Source organism: Drosophila sulfurigaster, chromosome 3, assembly GCF_023558435.1.
Source record: "Drosophila sulfurigaster albostrigata strain 15112-1811.04 chromosome 3, ASM2355843v2, whole genome shotgun sequence".
NCBI classification, from domain to species: Eukaryota; Metazoa; Arthropoda; class Insecta; order Diptera; family Drosophilidae; genus Drosophila; species Drosophila sulfurigaster.
The window spans coordinates 32,154,099-32,172,287 of NC_084883.1; the positions used below are offsets into that span (position 1 = coordinate 32,154,099).

The following is an 18,189-nucleotide window of genomic DNA, read 5'->3' on the forward strand; positions in this document are numbered from 1 at the left end:
ATAGCGAAGACAATATGCTGACTCAGGAGAACACTCATCTCAAAATCAAAATATATAATATACAGCAAAAGACGTCATTAGACAATCCACAGTTTTAATTCTCTTTATTGATTTGGGAACATTAAGTATAGAAAAGGAAGCAAAATGTTTCTCAATTCTAAAAATATGTTCTCTTATCGATCGAAGTGAATTCAATATAAGTTTTGTATGTAGATATCGCATACTTGAATAGATATTTATGTATATACAAATTTGTTATAATAGATCAAAAGAGCTCGCACACGCATTATCTTACTTGATATCTTTACATTTATTGCATTTGTATTTTCGGGGGATATATCTTAACTAAAGTTTAACGGGCTAAAATTTGTTTTGCAAAAAAATTCAAACAAAGTAGGGATGCTCTTTGGATATGCTCAGCATTCGGCAGACGTATGCGATCTGAATCTGGGATTTTGTTAAAAGTAGTTTGTCGTTTGTTTAAACTAATCTTACAGTAAATTACATCATATACATATAGAATTATGTAAATCTGTAGTTATATTCTAAATATTATTTATAAAATTTTAATCATAAATTAGTATAGCATAAATTTACAACTGAATTTCCATTCCGAATGCGAGCATATCACTTTTCTGGGGTTCTTTTCCTTAACTTTTTTTTTTTGGGTCTTCAGGGTGGGTCGGTATGGGCAATAATACGAATAATAGCATGTATTACAAGTGATGCGTAAACTACTCGTAATTGTAAATTGTAGTGTTCTCTCTGCTATCTGTATAGATATCGTGTATGTGTTTATGAATACTTAAGTAAATCTCTAAGTGTATGTACAACTTATGGGGTTAAGCTTAGGTCTGCGCGTAGTAAAAATACAATTGATTAAGATAAATACCGACAAGCTAAATAATTAAAATGTTTTAGTAGTCAACAAGAAGATCGATTCATATGCTACATCAATCATTTGTCTCTCCGTGCGGAAGAGTCTAACGATAAGACGATATAGTATACAAATAGTAAAACATCTATAAAAAATGAAATAAAATTTGTGTGTAAAAACTGTTCTTGTCTGATGCGAGCAAAGCAGCAACATGGCGCGTCTTTAATAGGCATCCGGATCTGGGTCTGAGTCTGTTTGATCCGATTCAGCTGTGGCAGCTGCAGCAGCCTCGTCCTCATCCTGGTAGTCCTCATCATTTTCCTCCTCCTGGTCTTGTTCATCATGCTCTTCTTCATCCGGTTCATCCGGCTGATTCGCCAGCTCAATCTCTTCGCGCTCATTGTCAATCTCTTCATTCTCATTCTCAGGCTCAATATCGTTTCCCAAGATGACATCAGCTGACTCAGCGGCTGCATTGCTGGTTGCTTCGCCAACAACATCGATAGCCAACTCTGGCTCTGCATCTGCTCGATAATGCTGCAACTCGTTGCTGGCGTCCGAATAGATGCCCAGCTGTGCATCATCACTGGCACTGGGCAGCGCGTTCTGCAAATACCGCATTGCATCCTCAACGCCCAGAGATTGCTCATTGAACAATCCGCTGCCAGCTCCACCCACACTCAATGTGGACAGCTCAAGCAGCGAATTTGCTGTGGCAACCATTGAGAGTGGTCTTTCCGATGACGTCGCTTCACCAACATCTCTGTGTATGTTGTTGTTAAAGAGGCTTAGCACTGAACTGCTGGACATGGTCGTGTTGTGGCTGGCCAAAGTGCTGATAGCACTGTTGCTGTGACTGTGACTGGACGACTGATTGCTGCTGCTGTTGCTTCGCCTTCGCTTTACCACTGCGTGCTGGGCACTGCTCGCCGTCACTTCTTCTTTCGGTGCCTGCTGCTCCAAAGTCTCCTCGCCGGCAGTGTCTGCAACCAGTTCCAGTTTTGGCGGCTTTGTATCCTCGTTGCCTTTGGCAAAGTACTTTGCTTTCAATTTTTTACGCAACGTATTAAAGTCTAGATCGTCATCACTGGAGCTGCTGCTGCTGCTGTTCTCATTGTTGTAGTTGTTACCTAGAGAACAACGCATTATTATTTTAAAGAGTCTAGTGATGGGTTACGGTGTTGCTTACCTGTTGGCTCTGTGCTGTCGCCAGCAGCTCCATCCTCGCTGCTGTCGTCACTACTCGAGCTGCTGCTGCTGCTACTATTGCTGCTGCTTGCTTTAGTTGCCTTTTCTTCTTCCTCCTCCGCCGCTGCTTCTGCCTCTTCTTCGACCTCCGACACTTGCTTTCTTCGACGCTTGCTCTTAAGCTGCTGTGCGGAACGTTTACTGTTTGCTGGACGCTTCTGTGCCTTGGCCTTGGGCTTACGAGCTGCTCGCCTTTTCCGCCGCTTCGCAGCTGCCGTGGAATCCTCACTGCTGCTGCTGCTGTCGGAGGAGGTGCTCCAACGGGTGCCTTCGCTGTTGCTGCTGGGCGCTTTTGGCGCAGCACGTTGCTGGGCGCGTGTTAGATTGCGTTTGAAGCGCATACGTAGGCACATTGGATCGTGAAGACGCGCCTCATCCAGCACAAGCATCCAGTTCTTGCCCGCTGTCGAGCAGACGCCCGTGCTGGTGCTGGGACCCATGAAGAGCTCATTGACTGCTGTCTCCATTTCCTGATCAATGCTGACACTGTCGCCATCACCTTCCCCATCGTTGGCCTTGGGCACCGGACTCGCCTTCTGCTCATCTACAAAGTCCACATCGGAGTCGCTATTCGAGTCGAGACTAATTAGCTCCGGCGTACGCAAATGCGGTGGCTTCTGTTCCAGTACGAAGACACACTCGTCATCGTCGTCGCTGCTGTTGCTGCAGTCGCTGCTCTGGAGCTCTATGTGGGCACTGATGGGTAGACTGGCGTCTGCTTGCCGTCGTCCTGTGGTGCTGCTGCCATCGTTGATGGCGGCCACCTCGGCGTTGGCGGCCACCTCGGCGTTGGCGGCCGCATCGCCGTCATCAATCTCGATGACCTCGTTGGCGGGACGACGCATACTGAGATTGATGGCCACCGTTTGGGAGCCGACATTGGCCGTTGGCTCCAGCGTTGAGCTACTGCCCTCGTTAGTAGACACCAGATCCTGCAAATCCACCTCCACTTCCTCGGCCACCAGCGCAGAATATTGCACCACACGATCGTAGCCAATCATATCGTAAGGTGAGCGGGCAAAGTTGAACAGTTCATGGATAAAGTGATTGGTACGCTCGCCCAGAAACGGCGACAGACGGCGACGGAATGTGCGGGTAGTAATGTTGATCATGGGCAGAATGTCGTGCATCATGTGCATAACCTGGGTGACATTCTGTGGCGAGGTGCGCAACAGACACACGATGTCCCGATTGATCCAGGGCATCAGTCGATGCATTTGTGCGGGATTATCCCTGTGAAATAAGAAAAGAATTCGCATCAGCTGCCAGATCTAACACGCGTTAGCCAAAATTACTCACCTGTAGAAGCGGGCGCTCCATTCCCGGAAGTTGCCTGTCAAGTTGTCACTCACCGGTAGCGCGTAGAGTTTGCGGTCGTAAACATAGCGACGCCACAGCATGCTTAGTGATCCCCCGCCACGTGCATCTTGGTCGTGCCGATAGAAATTCAAGAGCTCCATACGATACGGCTCGAAGCGATTGTGCGGCACATAGAGGCCGCGCGATCCCGCCTGATGCTGCTGGCCATGGGAGGCGATGCCATCCTGAGACTCGTCGGTGGCCGCCGTATCGATGTCATCCCCATTGTCTCCGCCGTTGGTCATCACTGCCTGGATATGCAGCAATAGACGCTCACGCCGTATGTTGACAATGTGAAAACTGAGGCTAGATTCCGGCGAACTTGGCTGGACCGGATATCGATCATAATCATCCAGTGTGCGCACATTGTGTATGATGGTTTTGAAGGGCTGCTTGCAGAGTGGACACTCCGGTTTAATCTGTAAAATGCGAATATGTATTAATATGACAATCTTTGAGAAGTCGTGCCTTAAGCACACTCACCTTGCTCCACTCGCAAAGACATTTGAAACAGAACTGATGCATGCAGGAGTCAGTGAAGCATTTGCGCCTGCAGCGCGACAGACAGATGGCACAATTGGGTGGCGGCGAAGAGCGTCCCGCTGTTGCGTTGTTTCCGCCGACGGCATCGGAGCTGCCTCCCGTCTCCTGCTCTTGCTGGTCGCGGGCATCTACGCTGGGCTCGTCGCCGCTTTCGCTGCCGCTCTCTGTGAGATCAGCAAAGTGAGCGGCTAACGCTGGCAAGGTGCCACCTCCAACAGTATCTGAGACAGCGGGTGGTTCCACAATGACGGAGGACGCCATGTCCTCCATAATGGAAGGCGGCGCCTCTCCCAGCAACAACGACTCTGCCGTGATTTGTTCGCAAACTCTGATGCTGTTGGAGGAGGTGCTCCAACGGGTGCCTTCGCTGTTGCTGCTGGGCGCTTTTGGCGCAGCACGTTGCTGGGCGCGTGTTAGATTGCGTTTGAAGCGCATACGTAGGCACATTGGATCGTGAAGACGCGCCTCATCCAGCACAAGCATCCAGTTCTTGCCCGCTGTCGAGCAGACGCCCGTGCTGGTGCTGGGACCCATGAAGAGCTCATTGACTGATGTCTCCATTTCCTGATCAATGCTGACAGTGTCGCCATCACCTTCCCCATCGTTGGCCTTGGCCACCGGACTCGCCTTCTGCTCATCTACAAAGTCAACATCGGAGTCGCTATTCGATTCGAGACTAACTAGCTCCTCCGGCATACGCAAATGCGATGGCTTCCGTTCCAGTACGAAGACACACTCGTCGTCGTCGTCGCTGCTGTTGCTGCAGTCGCTGCTCTGGAGCTCTATGTGGGCACTGATGGGTAGACTGGCGCCTGTTTGCCGTCGTCCTGTGGTGGTGCTGCCATCGTTGATGGCGGCCACCTCGGCGTTGGCGGCCGCATCGCCGTCATCAATCTCGATGACCTCGTTTGCGGGACGACGCATACTGAGATTGGTGGCCACCGTTTGGGAGCCGACATTCGAAGTGGTTGTGTGGCGTATGGAGATGCCGGGCAGCTCACTGCCGTCGGTGGCCATGGTGACGCTGAAGGAATGAGTTGCACTGGGATTGGTGACAATTACACTGGTCGATGGACGTGGCGTGCGGCTGCTCCACTCGCTGGCTGTCGTCGTCGTTGTTGTCGCCGTGGTTCGCGGATTCTAAGATTGGCTTCGGGATTCTTTCCGTCTGTTGACTCGCACTCACTCGTTCACACTTGACGACGACCAAGTCCGGTAGTGATGTGACTAATTATTCTTTTAGACTATTTTTATTATTTATTTTATTCTTACCGACTCTCCGCAAATTACGCACAAAAATATGAGTGACAACTGCGATGGAAAAACTATTCAAAATGTATGTCAGTTTTTACTTCCTAGTGACTTCGACATATTTGATAATGAAATCGATATTTATAAATTCGATACTCCTTCGCCACACAATAAGCAATATCATGAGTTAAGCTAACTTAGCAAATTTTTCATGATATGGATCTGCATTCGAATCTGTGTAAGTAATGCTGAAATAAAATCTTTTGTAACCAACATTTCATAATTAAGCAAAATCAATGTAATGTCCGAAAACAAGTTTCCTATCAATAAGATCATTCAAAATAAGATCATTTGATCAATATTTAAACGAAACAAATGAAGATCTCAGCTTAACTGACTTTACAACGGATATAATCGAAGGCGTAATTACTTGTTATCTAAATAGGAAATTATAAAAATTATAGAAAACCGTGACTAAAGCTATGCGACTCAATAAATATACAACGGACATAACTCAGTTTATTTAAATAAATTCGCTTCACAAAGTGATAAAAACTACGTCCTCGAGATGAAAACAATAAATAAATCAAACAATTGATAAACTATTCGTATTTTTAGTGATAAGAAAAGCAAAATAGCGAAGACAATATGCTGACTCAGGAGAACACTCATCTCAAAATCAAAATATATAATATACAGCAAAAGACGTCATTAGACAATCCACAGTATTAATTCTCTTTATTGATTTGGGAACATTAAGTATAGAAAAGGAAGCAAAATGTTTCTCAATTCTAAAAATATGTTCTCTTATCGATCGAAGTGAATTCAATATAAGTTTTGTATGTAGATATCGCATACTTGAATAGATATTTATATATATACAAATTTGTTATAATAGATCAAAAGAGCTCGCACACGCATTATCTTACTTGATATCTTTACATTTATTGCATTTGTATTTTCGGGGGGATATATCTTAACTAAAGTTTAACGGGCTAAAATTTGTTTTGCAAAAAAATTCAAACAAAGTAGGGATGCTCTTTGGATATGCTCAGCATTCGACAGACGTATGCGATCTGAATCTGGGATTTTGTTAAAAGTAGTTTGTCGTTTGTTTAAACTAATCTTACAGTAAATTACATCATATACATATAGAATTATGTAAATCTGTAGTTATATTCTAAATATTATTTATAAAATTTTAATCATAAATTAGTATAGCATAAATTTACAACTGAATTTCCATTCCGAATGCGAGCATATCACTTTTCTGGGGTTCTTTTCCTTAACTTTTTTTTTTTTTGGGTCTTCAGGGTGGGTCGGTATGGGCAATAATACGAATAATAGCATGTATTACAAGTGATGCGTAAACTACTCGTAATTGTAAATTGTAGTGTTCTCTCTGCTATCTGTATAGATATCGTGTATGTGTTTATGAATACTTAAGTAAATCTCTAAGTGTATGTACAACTTATGGGGTTAAGCTTAGGTCTGCGCGTAGTAAAAATACAATTGATTAAGATAAATACCGACAAGCTAAATAATTAAAATGTTTTAGTAGTCAACAAGAAGATCGATTCATATGCTACATCAATCATTTGTCTCTCCGTGCGGAAGAGTCTAACGATAAGACGATATAGTATACAAATAGTAAAAACATCTATAAAAAAAATGAAATAAAATTTGTGTGTAAAAAACTGTTCTTGTCTGATGCGAGCAAAGCAGCAACATGGCGCGTCTTTAATAGGCATCCGGATCTGGGTCTGAGTCTGTTTGATCCGATTCAGCTGTGGCAGCTGCAGCAGCCTCGTCCTCATCCTGGTAGTCCTCATCATTTTCCTCCTCCTGGTCTTGTTCATCATGCTCTTCTTCATCCGGTTCATCCGGCTGATTCGCCAGCTCAATCTCTTCGCGCTCATTGTCAATCTCTTCATTCTCATTCTCAGGCTCAATATCGTTTCCCAAGATGACATCAGCTGACTCAGCGGCTGCATTGCTGGTTGCTTCGCCAACAACATCGATAGCCAACTCTGGCTCTGCATCTGCTCGATAATGCTGCAACTCGTTGCTGGCGTCCGAATAGATGCCCAGCTGTGCATCATCACTGGCACTGGGCAGCGCGTTCTGCAAATACCGCATTGCATCCTCAACGCCCAGAGATTGCTCATTGAACAATCCGCTGCCAGCTCCACCCACACTCAATGTGGACAGCTCAAGCAGCGAATTTGCTGTGGCAACCATTGAGAGTGGTCTTTCCGATGACGTCGCTTCACCAACATCTCTGTGTATGTTGTTGTTAAAGAGGCTTAGCACTGAACTGCTGGACATGGTCGTGTTGTGGCTGGCCAAAGTGCTGATAGCACTGTTGCTGTGACTGTGACTGGACGACTGATTGCTGCTGCTGTTGCTTCGCCTTCGCTTTACCACTGCGTGCTGGGCACTGCTCGCCGCCACTTCTTCTTTCGGTGCCTGCTGCTCCAAAGTCTCCTCGCCGGCAGTGTCTGCAACCAGTTCCATTTTTGGCGGCTTTGTATCCTCGTTGCCTTTGGCAAAGTACTTTGCTTTCAATTTTTTACGCAACGTATTAAAGTCTAGATCGTCATCACTGGAGCTGCTGCTGCTGCTGTTCTCATTGTTGTAGTTGTTACCTAGAGAACAACGCAGTATTATTTTAAAGAGTCTAGTGATGGGTTACGGTGTTGCTTACCTGTTGGCTCTGTGCTGTCGCCAGCAGCTCCATCCTCGCTGCTGTCGTCACTACTCGAGCTGCTGCTGCTGCTACTATTGCTGCTGCTTGCTTTAGTTGCCTTTTCTTCTTCCTCCTCCGCCGCTGCTTCTGCCTCTTCTTCGACCTCCGACACTTGCTTTCTTCGACGCTTGCTCTTAAGCTGCTGTGCGGAACGTTTACTGCTCGCTGGGCGCTTCTGTGCCTTGGCCTTGGGCTTACGAGCTGCTCGCCTTTTCCGCCGCTTCGCAGCTGCCGTGGAATCCTCACTGCTGCTGCTGCTGTCGGAGGAGGTGCTCCAGCGGGTGCCTTCGCTGCTGGTGCTGGGCGCCTTTGGCGCTGCGCGTTGCTGGGCGCGTGTTAGATTGCGTTTGGAGCGACTACGTAGGAACATTGGATCGTGACGACGCGCCTCCTCCAGCACAAGCATCCAGTTCTTGCCCGCTGTCGAGCAGACGCCCGTGCTGGTGCTGGGACCCATGAAGAGCTCATTGACTGCTGTCTCCATTTCCTGATCAATGCTGACACTGTCGCCATCACCTTCCCCATCGTTGGCCTTGGGCACCGGACTCGCCTTCTGCTCATCTACAAAGACCACATCGGAGTCGCTATTCGAGTCGAGACTAACTAGCTCCGGCGTACGCAAATGCGGTGGCTTCCGTTCCAGTACGAAGACACACTCGTCATCGTCGTCGCTGCTGTTGCTGCAGTCGCTGCTCTGGAGCTCTATGTGGGCACTGATGGGTAGACTGGCGCCTGCTTGCCGTCGTCCTGTGGTGCTGCTGCCATCGTTGATGGCGGCCACCTCGGCGTTGGCGGCCGCATCGCCGTCATCAATCTCGATGACCTCGTTGGCGGGACGACGCATACTGAGATTGATGGCCACCGTTTGGGAGCCGACATTCGAAGTGGTTGTGCGGCGTATGGAGATGCCGGGAAGCTCACTGCCGTCGGTGGCCATGGTGACGCTGAAGGAATGAGTTGCACTGGGATTGGTGACAATTACACTGGTCGATGGACGTGGCATGCGGCTGCTCCACTCGCTGGCTGTCGTCGTCGTTGTTGTCGCCGTCGTCTCACTGCTATTGCTACTGGTAGTGCCGCCTGCTGCTCCATTGCCAGTTGTTTCATTGCCATTGGCCGTTGGCTCCAGCGTTGAGCTACTGCCCTCGTTAGTAGACACCAGATCCAGCAAATCCACCTCCACTTCCTCGGCCACCAGCGCAGAATATTGCACCACACGATCGTAGCCAATCATATCGTAAGGTGAGCGGGCAAAGTTGAACAGTTCATGGATAAAGTGATTGGTACGCTCGCCCAGAAACGGCGACAGACGGCGACGGAATGTGCGGGTAGTAATGTTGATCATGGGCAGAATGTCGTGCATCATGTGCATAACCTGGGTGACATTCTGTGGCGAGGTGCGCAACAGACACACGATGTCCCGATTGATCCAGGGCATCAGTCGATGCATTTGTGCGGGATTATCCCTGTGAAATAAGAAAAGAATTCGCATCAGCTGCCAGCTCTAACACGCGTTAGCCAAAATTACTCACCTGTAGAAGCGGGCGCTCCATTCCCGGAAGTTGCCTGTCAAGTTGTCACTCACCGGTAGCGCGTAGAGTTTGCGGTCGTAAACATAGCGACGCCACAGCATGCTTAGTGATCCCCCGCCACGTGCATCTTGGTCGTGCCGATAGAAATTCAAGAGCTCCATACGATACGGCTCGAAGCGATTGTGCGGCACATAGAGGCCGCGCGATCCCGCCTGATGCTGCTGGCCATGGGAGGCGATGCCATCCTGAGACTCGTCGGTGGCCGCCGTATCGATGTCATCCCCATTGTCTCCGCCGTTGGTCATCACTGCCTGGTTCTGCAGCAATAGACGCTCACGCCGTATGTTGACAATGTGAAAACTGAGGCTAGATTCCGGCGAACTTGGCTGGACCGGATATCGATCATAATCATCCAGTGTGCGCACATTGTGTATGATGGTTTTGAAGGGCTGCTTGCAGAGTGGACACTCCGGTTTAATCTGTAAAATGCGAATATGTATTAATATGACAATCTTTGAGAAGTCGTGCCTTAAGCACACTCACCTTGCTCCACTCGCAAAGACATTTGAAACAGAACTGATGCATGCAGGAGTCAGTGAAGCATTTGCGCCTGCAGCGCGACAGACAGATGGCACAATTGGGTGGCGGCGAAGAGCGTCCCGCTGTTGCGTTGTTTCCGCCGACGGCATCGGAGCTGCCTCCCGTCTCCTGCTCTTGCTGGTCGCGGGCATCTACGCTGGGCTCGTCGCCGCTTTCGCTGCCGCTCTCTGTGAGATCAGCAAAGTGAGCGGCTAACGCTGGCAAGGTGCCACCTCCAACAGTATCTGAGACAGCGGGTGGTTCCACAATGACGGAGGACGCCATGTCCTCCATAATGGAAGGCGGCGCCTCTCCCAGCAACACCGACTCTGCCATGATTTGTTTGCAAACTAGATAGATATAGTTCTCCTGGAACTGGAATTAAATGGACTCGGATTTGGACTCGCTGTAAGAGTCGGAGATTCGCGGATTCGAAGATTGGCTTCGGGTTTCTCTCCGTCTCTTGACTCGCACTCACTCACTCGCTCGCACTCGACGACGACCACGCACGCTCTCTCTCTCGCTCTCTCTGTCGCTCAGTTATCATCTGGTTTTGTTCGCAATAGAATGGCCACAAAATGAACATGCGTCTTTTTCTGCATGGCTTTTTGCTATTTCATTGTGGAAAGCTCTAAGGCAAATGGTCAAAAATCACTTGTCCCTGGAGTGACCTCTAATTTCGCACTTTAGTTTAGCTTCTATTTCACAATAAACTACTCATTTATTACGTTTAAAGATGACAGAAAATAATTTCCTGTATTCACATTATAATGATTCCGTATGATTATGGGTAGCACTTCACATTCGACGGGCACTACCATTTATTTATCGATAATTCGCCGAAGCCGTCTTCATATTATTATCAAAATGTAAACTAATACAATGTATAGTAAATAAAATGCATTCATAGGAATTGATTAATTTGTTTAATTAATTTAATTTAAATTGTTTTCTTATCATTAGATTGGTCCAAATAAAATTATAATTACTGACCTATCGCTTTATTTATTTTGGACTCATAATACGTTACGTTGCGCCCTTAACGTAACGCTAACGCAAAAATGAGCAAAAGAACGTTGCGCAAAATAAACAAAGTGCTATCGATAAGCGATATTAACAGCAACACTGCTCATCGCATTACCAATAGGCAAAATGCACTAAAAAACGCGCAGCGCGTAAAAATTGTTTGCATTTGGTGGCGTCGATTTCCTCTTTTCATGTTTTAAGTGCAATTTTTGCTGATAAAAAGTGTTTTAATTGGCAATTGCGTGTAATTTAAGCACCCAACAAAATGGATCGACGCAAAAAGCGAACCTCCTCGGAGCAATATCAAATGTATATCGAGCTGATGGAGAGCGACCCAATTTTTGCAAGCGGACGCGTGCCGCGCGATTATGATCTGAATTATCTGACCAAAAAATGGAAGGAGCTCTCCGACAGGCTGAACAAATGCGGTTCGGGACCCACGCTAACTGCGGAAGAGTGGCGCAAGGTAAGTTTGTTGTTTACTACCACTATGGAAAAGGGGGGAGGGCTGGGCGCAAGTCTTGGCGGCAAATGACGCGCTCATAATGTTGTTGTTGTTGTTGTTGCAGCGCTTAAACGATTGGAAGAATACGACACGCTGCAAATACAGACGCAGTCTCATGTCCAGCGAGAAGGACATCTCCATGTCTTCGCTGGAGACGCGAGCTCTCAATCTGTTTGGCAAGGTTCCCGGCGCAGGAGAAACACTAATGACTCTGAAGTCGGAGAAGGATGACCATGAGGATGACATGGAGGAACTTGGACAGCGAACGTCGGCATCGTTCCAAAAAGAACTGCAAGCGGCCGTGGAGGAGGCAATCAACGACGAGGTCGACGACGACGAAATGGTTGAGGAGCATGTGGATCAAGAGGATCTAACCGATGAGAATATGCACGAGCCGGGCGGTGGCATCGATGGGCCCAGCGGCGTTGGCGGCACAACGGCGGTGAACACAAGTGGCGGCGGCTATCGCACCATTGTGGTGGACAATTCCACATACGTGGACGACGATCAGGAGCAGCAGGAGGCGCCCGTCGAGCCGGTCAAGTTCGTGTGCACACCCAACATTCATGCGGTTGGATCGGGCGGTGTTGGAGGCGGCGGCACTAAGCTGATCAATGGCGAGCTGCCTGTGAAGAGAATACGGCGGGATCAAGTGATCTATGAAGGTAACTAGCGACACCTTTTTGTATGGTTAAATGGTTAAATGCATTGGTAACATTGTTTCTGGTTGTAGTTAAAAATGCGCCGCGGTCTTATACCACCATCCAAACAGGTGGCCCGCTGCCCACGCTGCACAACACAAAGATGCACCACGAGCCGCAGGGCACAAGTTTGAGTGCGGCGTTGAGTAGCCTGGATACCCAGGAGATTGCGCACCAACTGAAGCGGCTGGCGGACATCAACTATGAGACGCTGCAGTTTGAGATAGCACGATTTAAATTTAACAATCCTGGTTTCCACTATGAGCCGCCGCCATTATAGTCATTGCCCCAGGCAGATCCAGATCCGCAGCAGCAACAGCAACTGGAGCCGCAGCAGCAGCAGCTGCAACAGCAGACGATACTGAAGCGGGAACAGTTGCCACAGCAAACAACACATCATCTGCATCAACAGCAGCAGCAACAACAACATCATAAGCCGCAGCAATCGATGCAGCTGCAGCACAAGAAGAAGCATCAGCAGCAATAGTAATAGTTTTTATTGACACGCAAAACGAAAGAAAAATCCGAAAGAAACAAAAGAAAACAAAAAAAGTGGATTCAGTTCGATTGTACATTTTAAAGAGCTGATCAATTAAGAGACGCAGAGAACACTTCGTGGATTGGCATTGGGAGAGGAAGTCGACGCCAACTATCATAACCTAAAGTAGCCAGTTTAGTTTAAAATTTACGTAGTTCATATTATTGCAAATCATTTCTCTATATATATTTACCTATATATATATATATATACAAACATATGTATAAGCAAAGAAACACAGAAAAAACAAACCGTTCGATTTCGATTACCATACACAGCATGTATTTGTATGTAATTTGTATTTGTATTGCTAAAGATGGTATGTCGTATTCTAGATGTTCTTGATCTTGATCTTAACAATAATTATCATCATCATGCTCGATGCGAAGCAAAAGAAAATCGAAAATCTACCTTTAATCTAAATGGTCATCCATGTTGAATTGGACACACATAATTTTAAACGAATTGAATGTAAATGTAAAGAATAAAGTTTACCAATGATAAATACGCATCGATCACCTCTCACCCAACCTCCCTCCTCTAGTCATGGACAACTCCTACTCAACACAGAGTCGCATACGAGGCGCCTTTGGTCGTGCTCCACCTTTCGCTTGTTTTGCCAATACGCTGGCGCATTCTTGTTTATTTATGAGCAGTTTTCATCCCCCCTCTTCTGTTCTCTTCTACTCACTTTTGTGCTATGCAATCGATGCCAACACTGAAAATCCATTAATCATTACCAAGGCGACGAGACGCGGCAACGTGACCAGGGAGGGGAATTGTTGGTGGGTCACTTCGAAATGCATTTGCCTGACCGCCAAACTAACACTTCGTATGGATTTGTGGGCGCACTTTATAACTGTCCCTAGCCCTTAGTCCCTCGGTCTGAGCGAGAATCATTTTAACTGTTATGTTCTGTGGCCTCTGCGATGCAACAAGTGGCGAACTCGATGTCGATGTGCCTGGCGTGGAAATGACTTGCAAGGCGATGCGACGCGACGCCTTGCCAATAGATCATTTGAACGCCGTGCGGTGCAAATCATAAATTGTGAAACTGCCGCCAGTCGCAGTCGCAGTTGAAGTCGAAGAGTGGCAGTTGCAGTCAACGCATGTCGTGCCGTTAGTTGACCATTTCGCTTGTTTTCGAAGCGAATCAAGTTTGGGGGGTAAGGGGATAACAGCACAACACGTCGTATGCTTAATCTGTTCTCTTATTGTGGGTGCCGCTTTTGCGCTTTGATGAAAGACCTGCAAGCAAAGCTGATTAACGGGCAACACACACACACACACACACACTCGTATACATATTTAGATTGCAGTCTAGGCCAGCTACATAGATGTCTTCTTCTCACTTCTCCCACATGGACAGGCCAAGAAGGCAGCGCATGGCATGTCCATTAAATAGTTCGTGTTGCACTCGTTTCCCCCCATGGACTGGGCAACCGAGACCTCGGTCGACTGTTTCATGGATCAGGGCACACATGACAGCGTGCAAAATCGAACCCTAAGGCGGGTGTTATACTACAACAACAATAACAAAAAAGAAACAGCTCAAAACTATACTGCACTCGAAATAGGCAATCGCTGCGCTAGACGAATTCCTTTACAGCATATTAGTTCCGATAAGTAAAATGCTGCATTAAATATTTAATACAAGAAATACTTAAAAAGTTTTAAAAATACATTTTATATGTTAATTAATTGAAACTCAATAATTAGCAATTTGTGTATAACTTACAACTTGCTCGGACGCCACTGTAGAACTTTAGTACAGTTGCACAGTCTCGTCCTCAGCAAGCACCTTTGATACAATTTATCGATTGTAGAGTATATCGATAATGCTGCTCAGTCCAAATTGCAACGAAATGGCAATATTATAGTTGTCAGCGAGCAGACTCGTCGCTGGCGGCCCCCAATTGAAATCTCCATAGATAATACCCCATATATATAGATATACATATGTATGTACATATATGCATGTATAGTTGGATGTAAGACGTATGTATGCTTAAATTAATGTTTTATTAAACGCGCTGAGACTTTAGCGATTCATCTTCATTCGTTGCCATTGCCATTGGCTATTGGCTTGAGTAGGAGATGGAGATGGAGCTTGTAGTTGGAGCAGGGCACATATGCTGAGCATGGCATGGCATGGCTTGGGGTTCTTCTTAGTGCTCAGTTCTCAGGTCCCTTGGCTTGGAGATGTTCTTCTTCTATTGTTGTTGTTCAGTTCTGGGCGCAAGAGTGCAAAGCGTTTTTATGCTAGCGATTATTACGCTTGATCCTAAAGCACCGAAGGGTCAATTGATGTTTGTGATGTTGCTGAATGTTGTTGCCGACACAACAGCAACAACGACAACAACAGCAACAACGACAACAACAGCAAGCAACAACAACAAACATTACTGCCTGGCGTTGTTGCCCGCAATTTGCTTTGGAATTTTAAGCAGCGCGACCGTCGCGTCGCGTCGCATCGTCATTTACCATTTACCATTTTGACCATTTTACAATTTTACAATTTAAGCATCGTCGACAACGTCAGAGACGAATATCATTTTGTGCATTTTGCTTTCGCCATGTATTCTATATCTATTCAATGTTGTTGCCAGCTGCCTTTTGCCCAAAATTGCATTTCTTTTTTTATGTTGCTGCGAGCTATGAAGCGTCAGCAACATAAAGTGCAACAGCAACAATTTGCTTATTTTTGTTGTTATTGTTGTTTTGCTTCTCTCTCTCTCATGGCACTTGATATATCACTGCTGATATTCTTCTTTCAACTGCCTAGCTTATCATCGGCGCTCTGGGGCGAAGTTGTTGTTGTTGCTGTTGTTGCGCCTGTCAAAAATTTGCAAGTTGTTCTCATGCTCGTTTAATATAGAAATTATTTAAAATTTTTTGTTTGGTGCTGCTTGGGAAAATGGTAAAATCGTGAGCGCTGCGTCAAGCATTTCATCTCGCTCTCTGGTCCATTAATGACCCACATTTTGCTATGCAAATGAAGTTCCCTAGATCCCGGATCACACAACTTTAGCTTTAAATCTTGAAAAGTTTTCAGCTCAATTACCTAATCGTAGTAGCGTTTCTTATTTAATGTTGCGTCGCATCTTCTGTAGCATTTTCATTTGCTATCTTTTGGCATTTGATGATATGATATGGGAGCAACTTTTGTTGGCCCAGCTTCTATATAATTATATTAGCATGATCTATGTCATTAAAGGAATTATACACACAAATACACATGCACACATGGATGGTGCAATTAGTGCAGCAGGCGTAGAAGGCAACCACAACAACAACAACAGCAACAACAACATCAAGAGCAACAGCAACAGCAACAGCTGCAGTAAAAACAACTATCGACTGATGCGGCTAACAATATGGCCGGCGGGCGTTTATGGCCATGACAGCGGAGGCAAACGACAGGCCATTATTGACGCCACTCGACGCCACGACGACACTAGGCGCTGGACATTGGACACTGGTCCAGTTGCCCAGTTGTCCGGCATCATGATGGGGCCATTGTTGCAGCCTCAGCGGCAGCAGCAGCGTTGCATGCAAATTGTGCGCTGTGCTAAACATGGAAAAATCGCCTAACAGACAGCTAAAAGTACAAAATATTGAGCGCTGAAATGGTGCTGGCTATTTACCCGATTCACCTCCTCCTTCCTCTTCCCCCAGCAGCGTTTTATGCTTTGGCTTGTAGTCAGCCTGTTCAGCGCTGTCCTGTCCTGTCCTGGCTGCCAGTCATAAACACGCACTAATTGCAGCCATGATTTGTTACACACTGCATTAATGGCGCTCGCAGGACCGCAGCAACATCAACATCAACAGCAGCAGCAGCAGCAACGACGGCAGCAACTGCAATGGCAGCAACCATTCAAACGGCAACTAAAATCAAAGCCTAATTGCCTATAAATGGCAGTTTTGTAGCAGCAACAACAATGTAGATACCAACAACAACAACAGCAACAACAACAACATCAGCAAAAAAGCACAAAATGTGGCGACATCAAACGTAAAGCTTTCAGCAGAGCGCCAACATCAAGAACGGCAACAATAACAGCAACAAGAACAACAACAGCTAGCAACATGCTGGCGACACCGCAGCAACAACGGCAGCAACAACAATCACATGATGTGCGGCAGGACTGAACGCCTGAAACGACTTGCCAAGCATTATGCCTTTTGATTTATAAACAAAATTTAGTAACAATGCATTAATGTTGCTGCAGTTGATATTGCTGCAGTTGCTGCTGCTGTGGTTGCTGTTGCTGTTGCTAGCGGGTATGCAATTAGGCGCGAGATGGATGTCTGGCAGGTACAGTGGGGTGGTCCTGTGTGTCGCCAGCATGTCCGACGTATAATCGAAAGATCGATGCCTCGATATACAAATCGTTTGCTTGATCTCTCACTTGCAGCAGCAGCCACAGTCACAGCAGCAGCCACAGTCACAGCAGCAGCCACAGTCACAGCAGCAACTGTAATCGCTGCGATGTTGCTCGCGTGGTCAGCGCCAATTACTTAGAGCATATCAATTATAGTTGTATGACTGCAGCAATGCATTGTAAAATAAAAACGCTACAAATGAGCAGAGCTGCCAGAATGATACACACAACAGTCCAAGGAGTTGTTGCTGTTGTTGTTGCTGCTGCTGTAATTGAACTGCGCGTATTGCAAATTATTATTTTGTGCATTTGCAATCGCATTGCCAGCAACTGCCTACTGGAAATGTGCAAGCCATGCCCCCAGTGCGTGCAGGGCCATTCCAACTAACTTTGCCTTGCCCCCCTTTCTGTACACTCTCTCTCTCTCTCCCTCCCGCTGAGTTTTCCAGCTTACTCGCCCTGCGTGTCTGTTCATATGTTTTCATTACTTTTGCCCATTATGCGTGTACGTGACGCACAATTTGAAATTGGCAGCTTATAAGCCGGATACCAGGCGACCAATGTGCACAATTGCAACATCGCCTCCATCTCCATCTCCAACTCCATCTCCAACTTCGGCTCCAACTCCATCTCCAACTGCAACTGCCACCTTCACTTTGCAACGCGCGTCTGCTGCTTACAAGGGGCAGGCAGCAACAGGGCCAACCAATTGGCCAATCGACCAGGCCACACCACAAACCATGGCAGGCGAAGGAGCAGCAAACAGGAAGGTGACGAGAAGAGAGCGCTGAAGTGTGAGGGAGGGGAAGAGCAAGCATCCAGGCGAGTGCTCATGAGCGTCGAGCGTCTGTTTGTGGCTTTTGTTTGTTGTTGAAGTTTACAATTTTAATGCACTG

General features: G+C 46.7%; 3 protein-coding genes across 3 annotated transcripts; 1 reads left to right on the forward strand and 2 right to left on the reverse strand.

The window, feature by feature from the left end:
- Positions 1-88: 88 nt before the first annotated feature.
- LOC133841532 (E3 ubiquitin-protein ligase Topors-like) lies at positions 89-5,342 on the reverse strand. The gene is made up of 4 exons (XM_062274080.1): positions 3,968-5,342; positions 3,425-3,903; positions 2,067-3,358; positions 89-2,007 (listed from the first exon to the last, which is right to left on the reverse strand). The coding sequence occupies exons 1-4, from the start codon at positions 5,042-5,044 to the stop codon at positions 1,100-1,102; spliced, it is 3,756 nt and encodes a 1,251-aa protein (XP_062130064.1). The 5' UTR covers positions 5,045-5,342; the 3' UTR covers positions 89-1,099.
- Positions 5,343-6,015: 673 nt separating this feature from the next.
- On the reverse strand, positions 6,016-10,923 carry LOC133840853 (E3 ubiquitin-protein ligase Topors). The gene is made up of 4 exons (XM_062272979.1): positions 10,103-10,923; positions 9,560-10,038; positions 7,986-9,493; positions 6,016-7,926 (listed from the first exon to the last, which is right to left on the reverse strand). The coding sequence occupies exons 1-4, from the start codon at positions 10,472-10,474 to the stop codon at positions 7,019-7,021; spliced, it is 3,267 nt and encodes a 1,088-aa protein (XP_062128963.1). The 5' UTR covers positions 10,475-10,923; the 3' UTR covers positions 6,016-7,018.
- A 358-nt stretch (positions 10,924-11,281) lies between these two features.
- Positions 11,282-13,413, forward strand: LOC133840854 (uncharacterized). The gene is made up of 3 exons (XM_062272980.1): positions 11,282-11,630; positions 11,734-12,334; positions 12,403-13,413. The coding sequence occupies exons 1-3, from the start codon at positions 11,430-11,432 to the stop codon at positions 12,648-12,650; spliced, it is 1,050 nt and encodes a 349-aa protein (XP_062128964.1). The 5' UTR covers positions 11,282-11,429; the 3' UTR covers positions 12,651-13,413.
- Positions 13,414-18,189: the final 4,776 nt, after the last annotated feature.

Excerpts from the sequence above, each read along its gene's own strand:
- LOC133841532 (XM_062274080.1), bottom strand. The coding sequence starts at position 5,044 with ATGGCCACCGACGGCAGTGAGCTGCCCGGCATCTCCATACGCCACACA. Across the intron at positions 3,904-3,967 it reads GTCTTTGCGAGTGGAGCAAG|ATTAAACCGGAGTGTCCACT; the intron begins GTGAGTGTGCTT and ends CGCATTTTACAG. Across the intron at positions 3,359-3,424 it reads TGGAGCGCCCGCTTCTACAG|GGATAATCCCGCACAAATGC; the intron begins GTGAGTAATTTT and ends CTTATTTCACAG.
- LOC133840853 (XM_062272979.1), bottom strand. The coding sequence starts at position 10,474 with ATGGCAGAGTCGGTGTTGCTGGGAGAGGCGCCGCCTTCCATTATGGAG. Across the intron at positions 9,494-9,559 it reads TGGAGCGCCCGCTTCTACAG|GGATAATCCCGCACAAATGC; the intron begins GTGAGTAATTTT and ends CTTATTTCACAG. Across the intron at positions 7,927-7,985 it reads CGACAGCACAGAGCCAACAG|GTAACAACTACAACAATGAG; the intron begins GTAAGCAACACC and ends GTTGTTCTCTAG.
- LOC133840854 (XM_062272980.1), top strand. The coding sequence starts at position 11,430 with ATGGATCGACGCAAAAAGCGAACCTCCTCGGAGCAATATCAAATGTAT. Across the intron at positions 11,631-11,733 it reads CTGCGGAAGAGTGGCGCAAG|CGCTTAAACGATTGGAAGAA; the intron begins GTAAGTTTGTTG and ends TTGTTGTTGCAG. Across the intron at positions 12,335-12,402 it reads GGATCAAGTGATCTATGAAG|TTAAAAATGCGCCGCGGTCT; the intron begins GTAACTAGCGAC and ends TTCTGGTTGTAG.